Raw genomic sequence first — 16,779 nt, 5'->3', positions numbered from 1 at the left:
TTCAATGGAGGCTCTGATCGGGGCTCTGATCGGGGCACTCGAGAGACTGAGTGAGAAGTCTCGAGTGTCTGGGTTTGCGAGTGTCCTGGATAAAAACCAGCAGTGTGTCCGTTTGCGTAGAGAGTGTTGACCTTGTTGAGAGGTTTATTTTACTTCCTGACAATCCATCAGTAAGTGGACGGATTGGGAGAGCATGGGGGGTCATGAGGTCGCTGGAAAGGGGTGTGTGGCGCTCCTGATATCTATGCAAAAGGACAAAACGTCTTTAGAGTCCTGGTGCTTCCTGTCTTACTATATGGTTGCGAGACATGGACGTTATCCAGAGACCTGAGATGAAGACTGGACTCCTTTGGTACCCTTTTTCTCTCCGGAAAATTCTTGGATATTGTTGGTTTAACTTTGTGTCGAATGAACAGTTGCTCATGGAGTCCCGAATGAGGCACATTACCTGCCCTGTGAAGGAGCGTCAGTTATGGCACTACAGCCATGTGGCGTGTTTCCACCCCCCCGAGGGTGATCCAGCTCATAAGATCCTCATGGTTGGGGACCCAAGTGGCTGGACCAGGACAAGGGGTGGCCCATGTAACACCTGGCTGCGGCAGACAGAGAGTCATTCCTGGAGGGTAGGACTGGATCACGTGTCTGCCTGGGGGGTCACCAACCGGGATCCCGAGGTGTTTCAACATGTAGTGGGTGCGGCTACACACCATACCAGTGCATGCTCTCCAACTTGACTTGACTATGTCATAATCATTTTTCAGAGAAATACGTGAATCTGAGTCAATTGAAGGTCTACTCAAAGATCATGAAAAGTATCGTTACTGTTGAGTATAATTAAAAAAAAAAAAAAAGGACTTTTACTATTCAACAGTTTCCTTAAAAAAAAAAAAAAAACTTTTCTTGACTTCTCTTTAACATCAAAAACAAAAAAGTAAGTTTCAAAATTCAGAATGCTTAGCGACTACCATGTACTATTTTATCAATTTTCTAAATTAGTGTTACTGCTGTATGACATACAGACAGAACAGAAAACAGCAGAGTAATTGCTGCTTGGCTAAGTGCATCCATTTATTTTCTAAACCCAGTTACTATACTACTGGATTCTAGGACTGTAGCCTAAATTAGCAGCATCAGGTAGAAGCCAACCCTGTCTTTGAAATTTAGGAGGAAAGCCCATGCAAGCTTTTTTTTTTAAAAAAAAAAAGAAACTGTTTGGTAATGAATTTTTAAAATTAAGCCCACTTTTTTCTGCAATTCAGAAAAAGTAATGACTGTATATACAGCGAATGGATGACTATAAAAACATCAGAATGACAAGATCAAAATTAATTCATACATGCAGTATATACAAGTATGCATGCATTCTCCAACCCACCCAATCCATTTCACTACTGCATGGGGTCCGAGCCTCTCTCGGGTGCACTGAACACAATGCAAGAACCAACACTAACTAAATGAGGTGCCAGTGCATCACAGCAAAATAAAAAAAAAAAAAAATCAAATTTTATTTAAAACCAAAATACAAGGGAGAACACAACATATCAAAAGAAAATACAAAAAACCCTGCAGCTTCATTTTGCTGAAATATACTTAATGTTGCATGTGGATTAAGTAGGGTTTCTTCTTCTATCACACACTTTCCAAAACTCCATTATTAGTTAACACATTGTTTTTTAAATTATTTGTACTAATTTCATTGAAGCACCAGTCTTTCACTTTGCTATCAGGAAAACACAAAAAGAACAAGTTTTTGATAATAGCTAATTAACAATTCTTTGTAACGATCCAGTGCTAAATCTCCTCCTTTAAATGTGTGTTATACTGTTTCAGTGGTAAAGACTACAGAATCGCAAACAAATTAAAAAATGTCTGTAATCTTGAAGAGATTGTGGGGTAGCCTTGGACATATCATGTTTCCTTCTCTATTGATTTGAACGTCTATCTTTTCTAATAGTGTGTGCCAAATGTATTTAACTCTAATTTTAGAAAAAACAATTCTCCTGGGGACAAATAAAATTCTCTCTGTCAGTTTATCAATCAATCAATCATGTTCAATTGTTTATTTTGTTAGATGTTACACAGAAATTGTGTATTTTTTAAAACAGCACATCTTTTCTTTCTTGTCTCTTTTTCTTAAGTTCTGGGGTGCCTTCATTTTGGGTAGCATGTCTCCTAAGCAGTACAATGCAATTTATCTTACAATTTCAAAATTTTTGTAGCAACAGGGATAATAACAATCTTTCAAAACATACACTTATTACAGTAAATATCAGTTTTATTATTAAGGCAATAGCATGGCTTGCTACTTCTGGATAACTGTATCCTATTCTTAAGGAGAAGGCAATTTTCTCTTTTTACCGACCCAGTTTTTTGTATTAACTTCTTGTTTCCCCATTTTCTCTGGCTCTGTGAAGAGACAGAGCTAACCTCTACGATGAATCTTAAAAGCCAGTACCATTAACAAATGACTTCTGCCATTTTGATTTAGTCATTTAGTGATTTGTGGATGGAAATAAATTAGTCATCATAAAAAGGTACAATTCCAAATTTTATAATTTAAAAATGATAAATATTTACAAAGCAATGAGAAAAATTTGAAATCTTTACTTCAAAAGTTCATTTAAAATTAAAGAAAACTTCATGAAAATACAGGGAAACATTTTTGTATATAAATGTGGAATAGAAATGTTTTTGGGTCTAGAAATCTCAGAGTAAAATCTTACACAGTATAGCACAATATCAGCATCAATGCAACAGACATAATGTTTCCAAGCTGCTGGTGAAAAGAAGCTGCAGGTTTCCTTCTGCATTGGGGATTAAAAATGGAAAGCTTATAGATCTCAGAGTTTACATGAGATGTTTTGAAAATCTGAAGCAAATTTAAAGTTGTGCAGTAGATAATAATTAACATTCATTACAAAATGTTCATCTTCAGTAGCCTTCTAGTTAAACAGGTATGTTTATTCTCCAGGTGACAGAAGTGATGTCACAAAGATTAAGTGTCCCATCAGAACAGGCACAAAATATCAGACTCCATGTTTTCCAATCAAAAATCATGTAGATTCTTAGCAAAATCATATTTTGATGTCATTTAATGATATGAAATCTTGTGAAAAACTGAGCTAATGATAAAATCTCCTTGCATGTTATTGTTTTATGGTAAAAAGTGACAAAATTCATCATCTTCGGCGTTGGCAGGGCATGCAAGGTACTTTTATTTGCTGCCTCATGATCTGATCCATCATTTCACTTTGGACGCTGGGAGCTCAAATGTGGGGAACACAGAAGATAATTCAGCTATGCATCTTTCAATTCAACAGGCAACTACGAAATTCCCCCAACACCCTGCCAAGTGATATATTACATAAATGTTCTCATTATGAACATCTTAAAAAAAGAACATATATTGTGCCTTAAAATAGGCACTTTTTGTAAAAATGTTCCACTTGAGCATTTCAGCACTATATTACAAATACAATGCCTTCAATATTTATTCCTTGATCTGCTCTTAGTAAGAACAGAGATGAATGTATATAAATATGTCTTTTTCACATGATATAATGAAGCAAGTGCTGGAAAAAGCCACCCTCTACCACTCCCATTTTGTCATATACATATAAAAAACACAAACCTTCTCTATCAGCAGATGCAGCCATAAAATGCTCACTGAAGTAATCCATTTTCATGGAAGGGATAAAGATGAAAAATGTGATTGATTAAACTCCTGCAGTTCTTGTGTGTATTACTACAGTTCTATAGATTATAAAGTCACACACAAATCAAAATGTGTGTGTGTATTCAATGTTTGGCTCTTTTTCACTCGTTGGATAAGGTTCTCTTTTTCCAGTTACTGAAGGCAATATGTAAATTAACACTTCAATTCTCTAGATCCTGAATATCCACTTTCCATCTCTGTAACACCTGTCCACTAGTCACAAACACAAAAACCTGGAAAATGCACCATATGTGTTCAATGCCACACTGTTTAAAGGGTATTGGGTCTTAATTGTGTTTGTTGATGTACAGTGTTTCTTCATCACTTTCAGATTCATCTTGGAACTCATGACTCAACAGAGACTTTTTGGAGCCCATAGAGGTGAGTCGAACCTCATCATCATACTCGTCTCGATGCTGGCGTAATCTGTGGAAGCCATCCTTCTGCCTGTTTGATCTGGCTGAACACACACACCAGATTATACAGGCTGTAATGATGAGTGCAGTCATTGAAGCCCCTGAAAGAAAAGAAAAAAATAAATAACTGTCAAGACATAATCTTTCGCAACATTAAAAAATTCCTTTGTTTGCTACTGGTTTGTTTGGTGGAACCATATTTAAACACAAAGGTCCTTAATTTTTCCCTTGTTAAAAAAACAGACTTTAATGGATGTCCTTCAAAGATATAAATAGGAGTCAACAAATGTCAATGTGACTGTGCGTTAACAGTTAGTGGATGAGAAGGTTGACAAGAAATGGAAAGTTACATGGTTTGTGATCTACGTCACCTCTAAAATAAAGTCTCCTAAATTACAGACTAGCCTTGCACATTTGTAATGACATGCGTTCATAACATTTGGCATTATTTACTACTAGCTACGTTACATGTCAAAGACAGGCAACAAAATAAATTTAAAAAATGTAATAGGTCTTGCCCAACGTGTACCTTTAGCGCCTTTCCTCAGTATCCTCATATATCTGAACATCTCTTGTCTTGTGCGCCCTACATCAAGCACGGAGATTAAAGGACTGGCTATGTCTGTCGATCCACCCATAGGATGTGTAAATGTTGGTTTTAGAGAGAAGCACCATGGCTGATGGACGTTTTTAAAATTTAGATACTGCCGATGACTTTAACTTTGTTTTGTTGGAATACTGAGTGATGGTTTGACCTCCATCATGGATTATTTATTCATTTAAACAGGAATGCACTGCACAATTTGCATCTCTGTCTGACTTTTGTTAATAAAAGCACAAAGCACCTTTGCACCAATACCGCTTGCTTGTTTGTGTCCTCATTTGTCCAGTCATGTAATCGACAGTTCTGGGTTCAAGGACATTGTGGCAGCTGCAGCCAACCCGTCCATCACATCCTGTTTTTAAATTCTAAATTGTATCCAGCTCACATTTAAGTCCTTACTATAACAATTGTTTTTGTTGCTTTGCTGACCAGCTTTCATCCTTTCTGCAAGTGCTACACTCTCTCTTTTTTATAGCTATTTCAATACTTGCAAGCTGAGCTTAATCAGCTGCTCTATAATTAAAGAATTCTTCAAAGATGTCGCATGCTCCAGTCCTTGTGTGCAGCCCATCTAATATCAAGACCTACTTGCATAAAGACCGCAAGTCTACCTATGCGAGTCTACAGAGAACAAGGACAACTTTCAAGGCAGCTTGTACTCTCCTCTCTCTTCTCTATTCCAGCTGATTGCAGTCTTTGGGAACCTGAAATCCAACTGGACAGTTCTTCAACAGATTTCTGTTCTCTTTTTTCCTCTTTCAGTCTGACAAAGCTCCATACTTCACCAGCTCACAAAGCGGGAAAACGTCTGGACCTTGTTCTCTTACAGACTTGTATACCCACTAATACAACTGTCACTCCACTACATACATCCAAACTCCTTTTCAATTAGTTCTCCTTTACTTGCTCCTTTTCCACTACCATGCTCCCATCTCCCTACTGTTTTTCTTCCTTAGTCACCTCTGCTCTCCCTCCTTTTAACCACCTGACACCAATGCTGCCACTGACACCCTATGGTCATCTTTGTCCCCTTGACTGGACACTGTCTGTGCTCTTTCCTCTAGGCCTGTATTCTAAAGTCTCTCCTGCCCATTATTTTCTGAAGCTCTACTAAGTTTACAGAGAGAGATTAGGACAGCTGAAAGGAAATAGAGGAAATGAAAGGCCCAGGCTGAAATTGGAAAAGTATCACTCCCTTCAAACCTCTTTTCTTCTGCCACTACCAACGCTAAGGTAAATATCTTTCAAAACAGGATTAGAAACACTGATACGTGTATTTTGTTCTCTGCTTTCAGCATTCTTCTCAATCCTCTACTGCCTCCAACCTCAATCTCCTTGACTGCTAATGAGTTTGCAGCCATTTTTTGGGAAATGATAGCGGTCATCAGCAGTCAATTCTCATCACCCCTCCAGCCAGTCTGCTCCCTCCTGAACAAACCACAACACTTTCCTCTCTCCATCACTGATGTTTCCAACCACTCCACTAGTCACTTGGCTGCCTGTCCACTTGACCCCATCCTCTCCTATCTCCTTCAGGACATGGGATGTGAAGGGAGCTTCCTCCACACTCTTTCTCCCGCACTTGTTTTTTCTATTAAATGTGTTGTCAATACCTCACACCACTCTCGCTGCATTCTCAAGTAGGCAATTACAGGCCTGTGTTTCTACATTCATTCTATCCAAAACACTGGAGTGTGTTATCTCAAACCAAGTCTCTTCCTTTCTTCCACAGAACAGACTGCTTAATTATCATTAAAGCTTCAAGCAGGGCCATTCCATGGAGATGGCTCTATTTACCACTGTCAACAAGTTACAGCAGGCTAGAGCAATCACCAAGTCTTCTATTCTCATCTTTATACGTCTCTCCCCTGCCTTCAACACAGTGTCACACACGTACGCATGGGAGGCAGCTAAAGGGCTTGAGTAAGGGCATTTCCGAGTTATACCAGGATGTGGCAGAGTGCACTGACCCTTTTTCTCCCTTTCCTGCAGACCATTCACGGGAGATTCCACCTGGACCTCTTGACGTCACTTCCGGGACTGAGCCTATGGAAGGAGTCCTTGCCGGCTCCGGCCCCTGTGATGTCACATCTGGACTCGAACCTATGGCTAAAGACCTTCATGAGCCCGACCCCTATGATCTTGCTTCCTGTGTTCCCCTTTAAAAGCCTCCAGCTTTTCCCTGTTCCTTCAGTTCTGTTTTGGACTTGGCAGAACACAGGACTTTGCATCCAGGATGCCAATTACACAGGTGGTTGACCCAAACCTTTCTATGACTCTGAGTCAAGTTTGTGACATTGGCGTAGTCGGCAGGATGGAATGGTACCAGAAGAGAAGGGGACAGGACTTGCACCGTACCCAGGTGGGAGCACACCGGGGCCGAGTATTTAAGGCAGGGAGGGTGTCACGTGATTTCGAAAGACCCGGTGCAGGCTCCTCTCCCGGCACGCTTAAACAGGCGACCTAGGCAGGCCAGGGAGTGTGCGGGAGGCGCTCACAGACTTGGGCTGCTCTGGAAGGGGGAGTCGAAGGGGACTTATGCTCTCCCGGAGGAGAATGCCAGTCTCCCTGTGAAGGCAGAACCCCGTGTCCCACCTAGGGGTGCCCCAGACTGGCAGGTGAATATTATACGGAAGTGGAGGTTCAATCCAGAGCGGCCAACCCAAAAACAAGCCTGGTCATTGCTGGCTGCGGTAGGGCACTAGTTACGGCCAGCTGAAAACAAGCCATACCAAATAGTGGAGCAGGTGGCTTTCTACCTGTTCCTAAAGGCACTACCCCGTGAAAGACTTTCAAAACATGAAAGAATTAATAAACCTCACTGAGGCGCAGGGGATGGCCTCACAACCTGGGGGAGCAGTACCGCCCCTTAGTTGAGCCCAGCCACTGTACGTCCCTATTTCCATTGCTGCCTGCCGATTTGTGCTACCACGACAGTGGTTAAAATTTAAGACTAGTATAACCTGTGTCCACGGAGAAATCCGCTGGTACAGGTCCACCTTTGTGTCATCAGTTACGGAGGATCAGTTCAGAAAATAACCGTGGCAGTCCTCCCAGATCCACTACACCTGGTGATACTAGGGCTGGACTGGTCTAAAATTAAAAGCGGTGAGACATATACCACCCCTGGTTTTAACTTGGGTCTAGTTATAGACGGGGATGAGCCGTCTCAAGCTACCTCAATGCCGTGTAACCAGCCAGCAGAGAGAGACAAAGTGGCCTCCCTGAGTGAAGTGGCAACTCCACCAGCGCCGAGACGGAATGGGAGGAAACCACGCCCCTTGAGGTCAGCCCAGATCCTCTTTCCCTTTTGCAGTTTCAATTTAGAGAGACACCAGCTTCTTTTAAAAGGGAGCAGTGGAATGACGATTCCCTGAAGTTTGCCAAAAATGCAGTGGTCCTAGTCAACAGCCAGTGCACTAACCAGTCGATGCCATAGGGTCCTCACTTTGTGTTAGAAAACGACCTTCTGCATCGTGTACCAGAGCATAATGGGCAGGAGAGATGGCTACTGCTAGTCCCGTGGACCTTCTGGCAGCAGGTCTGTGAGTTAGCACACGCCCACCTCCTAGGTGGCCATTTGGGCACTGAGAAAATCCTGGAGTGGATCCAGCTCCACTTCTATTGGCCGGGAATCAATTAGGAGGTTCATCGCTTTTGTGTCAATTGCAAATAATTCCTAGGAGGGATCGTGCTACTCTTGTTCCTATTCCCCTGATTGATGTTCCCTTCCACAGAAGTGGGGTCGATTTAGTCGGACCTCTAGAGCCCTCAGCCCGAGGACACAAGTAGATTTTAGTCCTCGTGGATTATGCTACCAAATACCCAGAAGCTGTTCCATTGTGCTCAGGTACTTCTAAAGCCATCGCACAGGAATTGCTAGCAGTCTTTGCACGTTGCGTCATTCCTAAGGAAGTCCTGACGGACCAAGGGATGCCCTTTACCTCAGAGATGTTCAAGGAGACTGCCAAGTTACTTAAAATAAAGCATCTAAAAACCGCAGTATATCATCCTCAAACTGATGGTTTGGTACAGAGGTTCAATCGGACTCTCAAACAAATGCTTCATAAGGTGGTCAACGAGGATGGAAGGAACTGGGATCAGCTCCTCCCCCTCATCCTTTTTGCCTACCGGGAAGTCCCACAAGCCTCCACGGGGTTCTCCCTTTTTGAATTATTGTATGGGCGACAACCCCGGGGCATATTAGATATCTTAAAAGAAGGATGGAAAGAAGAGGCTCTTCCCTCTACAAACATACTGGAGTATATTGCTCAATTAAGCGATAGATTTGGAAAGATTCGGCCTCTCCTTAAAAGTCACATGTAAGAGGCATAAGAGGCACAGGTCCGATAATATGACCGTGGCACGTCTCTTCGGGAGTTCTGCCCGGGAGATCGGGTCATGGTCCTAGTACTTACCTCCCACTCTAAGTTGCTTGCCCATTTGCAAGGTCCCTACAAAGTTAAGCAGAGGAAAGGACTCGTCGACTATTTGGTGAGTCAACCCAATTGTCGGCCGAGGGAGCGGGTTTATCATGTAAATCTGCTGAAACCATGGAAGGACAGGGATCCTGATCCCTCCTCCGGTCAGCCCTGCTCACTCTTTGCTCACACGGCTAGCCTTAACTTGTATGCAGATTTAAGTCTCAGACTACAACGGGAGTTGGAAACAGTTATCCTGTCTATCTTGGAGGTAGAGAGTGAAAACTCCAGAAGGACCTCTCTGGTTGAGCACGACATTGTGACAGATCCCGGGGTTATAGTCCGAGAATGTCCATATCATCTTCCTGAGGAAAAAATAGCTGAAGTGGAGCTTGAGATCAAGCATATACTGGAACTAGGTTTAGTTGAGGAAAGTCATAGTCCCTGGTCCAGTCCCATTGTACTGGTCGCTACGCCTGACGGGAGTTGGAGGTTTTGCAACGACTTTGGCCAATTTAATCATGTCTCTCAGTTTGATGCATATCCAATGCCACAAGTGGACGACCTCCTCAAGTGGCATGGACAAGCTCAATATTTGAAAACACTTGACATGACAAAGGGGTACTGGCAGTTTCCTTTAAAAGACTCCGCAAAGGTTAAGACCACGTTTAGCACCCCTCGTGGACACTTGCAGTATCGTGTCCTTCCATTTGGGATACACGGGGTGCCAGCCACCTTCCAGTGTCTGGTGGACAAGTCCTCAGGCCTCATAACTCACACAGTGCTGCCTACCTGGATGACATAGTCATCTATTTCAGCACATGGATGAAACACCTACAGTAGGTAAAAGCGGTATTGCGTACACTTGGTGAGGCCGGGCATTGGATTAATCTCAAGAAATGTTTCTTTGGATTGAGCGAAGCCAAGTATTTAGGCTACCTGGTGGGTCGATGTACTGTGAAGCCACAGTGCTCCAAAGTAAATACGATATTGAAATGGCCCTGCCCACGAAACAAGTGGCAGGTCCATGCCTTTCTCGGTTTAGCGGGGTACTACCGTGGGTTTGTTCCCCAGTTCTCGGAGAGAGTGACGCCCGGATAAAGAAGAGGGCCCCAAATATTGTGGTATGGACTGAAAAGACAGGCGCTGCATTTAGTGACTTGAAGCAGGCCCTTACGTCCGCACCTATTTTGAAAGCAGCTGACTTTTCTTTACCCTTTATCCTCCAGATGGACGCTTTGGACACAGGACTGGGGGCCGTGCAGAGCCAAAGCGTCAATGGTGTGGAACACCGCATCATGTTCCTGAGCTGGAAACTGTTGGACCGGGAGACCAGGTATGCGGCAGTGGAGAGAGAGGCTTTGGCGATTAAATGGGCGATTACTCAGCTGAGGTACTACCTGTTGGGCCGGGAATTCACCCTTGTCACGGACCATGCATATTTACAGTGGATGGCCCTGCACAAGGAGTCGAATCCACGGGTCACCAGGTGGTTTCTTGACCTCCAGCTGTACAAGTTTTCACTCGTTCATCATCGGGGAACTCTTCACGCCAACGCTGATGCCCTTTCTCGGGTTTATGACTTCTGGGTCTGGGCTCTTGTCACACACGTGCACATGGGAGGCAGCTAAAGGGCTTAAGTAAGGGCAGTTCCGAGTCATACCGGGATGTGGCAGAGTGCACGGACTCTTTTTCTCCCTTTCTCACCATTCAAGGGAGATTGCACCTGGATCTCTTGACATCACTTCCGGAACTGAGCCTATGGAAAGAGTCCTTGCCGGCACCGGCTCCTGTGATGTCACGTCTGGGTTTGAACCTATGGCTGAAGACCTTCATGAGCCTGACCCCTTTGATCTCACTTCCTGTCTTCCCCTTTAAAAGCCTCCACCTTTTCCTGTTCCCTCAGTTCTGTTTTGGACTTAGTTTTGTGAACATCAGTGCTGTATACACTTCTGTGACTTTGCAGCCAGGATACCAATTACATGGGTGGCTGCCCCAAACCTTTCTATGACTCTGAGTCAAGTCTGTGACAACAGTTAAACCCCAGATCTGCCTTACCACCGTATCTGATATTGGCATCACTGGTACTGTCATCAGGTGGTTTGAGTACAACGTTTTGGGTAGGCCCTACCATATGTCCTGGGGTTGAGAGATGTCAAGGATTGATGCTGGGCTCTCTCCTCTTCTCTCTATATACCTCCTCACCAGGACCTACCATCAAGTCCCTAGGCCCTTCTCATTAGTGCTATGCTGATACTCAGCTACACCTGTTGTCCTCTCCAGAGGACAGCATGGTATCAGCTAGAATCTCAGCATGCCTCACTGATATTGCAGTCTGGATGAAGGAACATCATTACTCATCTCCAGCTCAACCTGGCAAAGATGGACCTTCTTGCTATCCCAGCCCATTTGTCTATTCAGCACCCCATCTCTGTTCATGATTATTACTAACACCTGCCGAGTTGGTGTGCAGCCTTGGTGTGGTGACCTGCTGTTGTTCAGGAACCATGTTGCTAAGTATCTCAGTCTGGACTGTCACGTCTGGACTACTGCACCTCTCTACTGGCATGAATCATCAAGCCACTGCAAGTGATTCAAAATGCAGAGGTGCATGTGGTGCTCAACTAACTGAGGCGGGCACATGTCACTTCCCTTTTAAAATTACTACATAGGCTTCCTGCAACGGCATGTATTAGGATCAAATCCTACGGAGTAGTCAGTGGTCAGCACCTATATACAGTATATGGAGACATTTGCGATGTCCTATGCTCCTTCATTACCACGCAGGTCTGCTAATGAACTGTGTGGTATCAAATCTCAGTCCAGACTCTTTACATATGCATTTCCTAGAAGGTGGAATGAACTGCCCACCTACATTTGAAATGCCAACTCCCTCAGTGAGTTTAAGAAGCATTTAAAGACTTTTCTTTATTCAGTATCTGTCTAACAGATGTTAGCTTTTAGTTTTTTATAAACAAGAACTGTAAGTAGCTACAGCTTGTTTGTTGTTCTGAGCTCTTCACTTATCAAGATCACTTTTGCAACAAGTTTTGTACAATGGCTTCCAAACAGTACCTAATGATTGATGCTAAGCAAATACATCTAAATGTAATAAGGAAACTGTTTAGGTTTGCCCAACCCAATATAAAGTATAATAGTACAAACCTGCAACCGCAATGACAAACTCCCTTGGAAACCCAAATACTCTATTATCCAAGTCAAATTCAATAACAATGGAGGTAGCAGCTTCATATAATGAAACAAAGACCTGGAAACATATAATCAAAAATGCATAATTAAGGACATGCAGTATCATGAGATATAAAGGAAAAACAAATACTAAGACAAAATATACTCTACATATACATTGCTACTGAAGCAGAATGGTAATATTTGAGCCTATTATTAAAATACTGTATTCAAGACTTTGCATTATATATTTTGTACATACACTCATGGTCAAAAGTTTTGAGAATGACACAAATATTATTTTTCACAAAGTTTGGTGCCCCATTTTTTTATGATGGCAATTTGCATATACTACAGAATGTTATGAAAAGTGATCAGATGAACTGCAGTTTAATTGCAAAGTCCCATTTTCACTGCTGACATCATTTCAGTGACCCTCTCGTTAACACAGGTGAGAGTGTTGATGAGGACAAGGCTGGAGATCACACTGTCATGCTGATTGAGTTAGAATACAGAGGTTCAACTGTTGTGAAGAAGGCTGCATGGCACCCAAGAAAGTCCAGTCAAAACGTTTGGCCACAACTATACTAGGTGGCTCTGCCCCCTGCTCCCTTCACTCACCAACCCCTAGTGCCCACTGTCTCATTACTGAGCCACTCAAAGGGCATTGGGGCTCCTCTCCATTACAGAAAGCAATTTTATTTAAAGAGGTGCAACATAGAAGAGTATGCAGGACACAGCAGGAAGACAGTTTAGTCCTTAGTTATTATAGGTAGAAAATCAGCTACTTGAGTATTTCACTACAAATGTCTATTTTAAATACTAAGGAATAATAAAACATAGTAAAAAAAATTAAAAGTAGAAGAAAAAAACAGAAAAAAAAGTAAACAAAAAATTAAAGTACAAAAACGCTTCATCAAAAACAATACTTATGAATTACTTTATCTTCTAACTTACATTCTAAAAATGTTGCTTTTTTACATTTGTGTTCACATATTGCTCTGGATATTTTTCTCTTTAACGTTTATTGGACGATTCTCTAAGTTCTTCATTTTTATTACATGCAGCCCTTTTTTTTCATGTTTACTATCAGCTCTTGCCACTGTTTTTCTATTGCAATGTAAAATTTGACGTTCTTGAATAGATAATTTGCTTTTCTGCCATGCCATTATAACCCACCGCATTGAAGGACTAGTTAGCAGCACTTGAGAGTGTCATGGGAGTGGTATGGAGAGAGGATGTGCACAGGAGTAATAATTGGGCAAATGGTGTGGAGGGGAGTGGTCAAGACTGAAAAACACAGACATGACGCAAAAAAAAAAAATATATATATATATATATATATATATATATATACAGTACAGGACAAAGTTTGGACACACCTCCTCATTCAATGTGTTTTCTTTATTTTCATGACCATTTACATTGGTAGATTCTCACTGAAGGCATCAAAACTATGAATGAACACATGTGGAGTTATGTACTTAACAAAAAAGGTGAAATAACTGAAAACATGTTTTATATTCTAGTTTCTTCAAAATAGCCACCCTTTGCTCTGATTACTGCTTTGCACACTCTTGGAATTCTCTCGATGAGCTTCAACAGGTCGTCACCTGAAATGGTTTTCACTTCACAGGTGTGCCTTATCAGGGTTATTTAGTGGTTATTTTTCAACAGGACAATGACCCCAAACACACCTCCAGGCTGTGTAAGGGCTATTTGACCAAGAAGGAGAGTGATGGAGTGCTGTAAATGGTCATGAAAATAAAGAAAACACATTGAATGAGGCGTGTGTCACGATATATATATATATATATATATATATATATATATGTGTTAAAGAAGCAATGAAAAGAAAAGGAAACATTTTGAAAATAGCGTAACATGATTGTCAATGTAATTGTTTTGTCACTGTTGTGAGTGATGAGTGTTGTTGTCATATATATATATATATATATATATATATATATATATATATATATATATATATATATATATATAATACATACACACATACACACATATACACACACATATATACATATATATATACACACACACATATATAAACATATATATACATATACATACATATCTACATATATACACACACAGCTATTTAGTATCAGTGCAATACGCTGCTTGTTAAAACGGATAACTCCGCTCTTACGTGCAAGTCTGCGTGGATATTATGAACTATCGTATTTGTTCAAGTTCTATTTAAATTTTAAATAGAAGGAATTTTTATTTAGTCGACAGAAATATCTTTGGTAGGAATGGTAAAACAGACAGGAATATTATTCCTGAATAAATCAACTCAAACCTTAAACAACTTATAATATTTTGCTCTCCATAAAATATATCCTGTCTAAATTATACAAGTTAGAAATAAAGTAAGCGTTAAAAGAACAAACATTCAAATTTCTTTACTCTTATGTAATTTTATATAAAAATAAACTTAGATTTTAAATATCCCAAAAGATTTTGCTCTCCATAAAAATATATCCTGTCAAAATTATACAAATTCAAATATGAACATGCTGCATAACAAAACCTGGAAATATAAATAAAATGTGTTCCTTTCAGCAATAACAAATCAAATCATTCAGTTGTCTTTGCTCATATGTCATTTTAGAGCTGGGCGCCTGGCATCTTTTTGGCCACAGGTTCGTTTCTGTTTGGTGTGAGGTTCTGTGTTGTGGAGATTCTCAGGATGGATTGCAGGTGCTCATCAGTGAGGCGACTCCTGTGTGCTGTTTTGTTAGTCTTTATCACTGAGAAGAGCTTCTCACACAGATATGTGCTACCAAACATGCACAAGGTTCGAGCCGCATGTAGCCGGACTTTTTGTTCTTCAAAGTCACCAAAGCGCCGTGCAAACTCAGTCAGTGCGCTCAGTTTATCAGCAAAGTGCGTGTTGGGAACACCGTAGTGGCGACTTGGTTTAACATTACTTGGCAACAGGGAAAGTGGGGCAAGGTGCACTGGTGCATTTGTGTCTCCCATAAAAGCAGCTTCACTTGAAATCACTTTGTGATTGTGCAGGTTAAAGCGTCCGCTGAAGTGTCAGATTCTTATTTAATTATTCTGCTTTCTGTATCTTCTGCATTGCATTCAGGTTACCCTGATGTTTTGTCTCATAGTGCCGTCTTAGATTAAATTCTGTAATTACAGCCACATTAGCTCCACAAATGAGACACACGGGTTCAGTAAACATATACTCAGCCTCCCATCGGTTTTAAAGGCTCTATTTTCAGAATCAACTTTTCTCTTCAGCATCGTGTGAGCTAGCCGCAATAACTTGCAGCATCATAAGCTAGACTTGATTAGCGGTAAGTGTTAGGCAAGGCAGCTGAAGCGCTGCATTATGGGATCTGTAGTTTATTGTGTTACCAGCGCTTCATATACCGGGCTTTAATAACAATAATACAGTATATAAAATGATCTGCGGGCGGATATAATTACGCCGGGCGGATGTGGCCCTGCCCTTGAGTTTGACACATATGGACTAAATAGAACTTGAAAAGATATATTTTTCAAATGTGATCGCGCAATTCAGATAGAGTTGGCACTACAGCCTGCATGCCTCAATAAGTCATCCTCCCTCGCTCTTACTTTTTACCGTTCATCTAATGAATACACTGAGTATGGCTTTACCAAAACAATCATTGATGGCGAATAAAGTATCCATTATTAGTATGTAGATCGGGATATATATATACATATATATATACCAGCGTATCATAGCGAGAAGTAGTGTGTTAAAAAGCTAGAAAAGAAAAGGGAACATTTTAAAAATAGCGTAACATGACTGTCAATATACAGTATTTGTTTTGTGAGTGTTACTGAGTGTTGCTGTCATCAAGGATTTGATTATCATTATTTCTTTCAATCAGGTTCGTATTTGTAGGATGTGTTGTGTTCAAGTTACATTCCGTGTTTGTCAATCGTTGTAAAGATGACAGGTTTCATTCATCGATTCGTTTCTTACTGCATCAATAAACAGCTCGTCTTCTTCTTTATCTGAGACCTGACACACTGCATGCGGGTTTTTACACTGTCTTCCTTTAGCGGGACATTGACTTTTCCACGTGTGCTTTGTTTCGCAGTAGTTGGATTTATGAATATGCTTGTATGTATCAGGCGCTTCATATTTTTGCTGCCTTTTCAATTGTGTAATTGGTTTTGTTCAGCGCTCTTTGGAACTGTTGCTTTTATCTGTGCACTCGTCAGTTCCGTGAGCCACTCGGTGTACATGCATCGAAGGTTCCCAGCTGTGCTGGTGCCATCTCGTGCTATGTCCATGGCTGTATTTAATGTTACCTTAGTCCTGGCACTTAAAACTTTCTCTCGCAGTTTAGCTGAGTTTGTGTCAAACACCACCCTGACCATCTCATCTTCCTCTCCATAAGCACAGTCCTTCACCCGTGAATA

At 41.3% G+C, this 16,779-nt stretch overlaps 1 protein-coding gene across 1 annotated transcript in view; it reads right to left on the bottom strand.

The window, feature by feature from the left end:
* Positions 1-2,257: 2,257 nt before the first annotated feature.
* cpda (carboxypeptidase D, a) overlaps positions 2,258-16,779 on the bottom strand; it is an 80,699-nt gene continuing 66,177 nt past the window's right edge. Inside the window, exons 20-21 of the mRNA XM_039756908.1 lie at positions 12,322-12,424; positions 2,258-4,232 (exon numbers count right to left, since the gene is read on the bottom strand). Coding sequence (XP_039612842.1) covers positions 4,003-4,232; positions 12,322-12,424 — 333 coding nt within the window. The 3' untranslated portion in view covers positions 2,258-4,002. The remainder of the gene's footprint in view (positions 4,233-12,321; positions 12,425-16,779) is intronic.

This window comes from Polypterus senegalus, chromosome 6 (genome assembly GCF_016835505.1).
Source record: "Polypterus senegalus isolate Bchr_013 chromosome 6, ASM1683550v1, whole genome shotgun sequence".
Classification (NCBI taxonomy): domain Eukaryota; kingdom Metazoa; phylum Chordata; class Cladistia; order Polypteriformes; family Polypteridae; genus Polypterus; species Polypterus senegalus.
The sequence above is the reverse complement of the archived record's forward strand: the minus strand, read 5'-3'. Positions and strand labels throughout refer to the sequence as shown.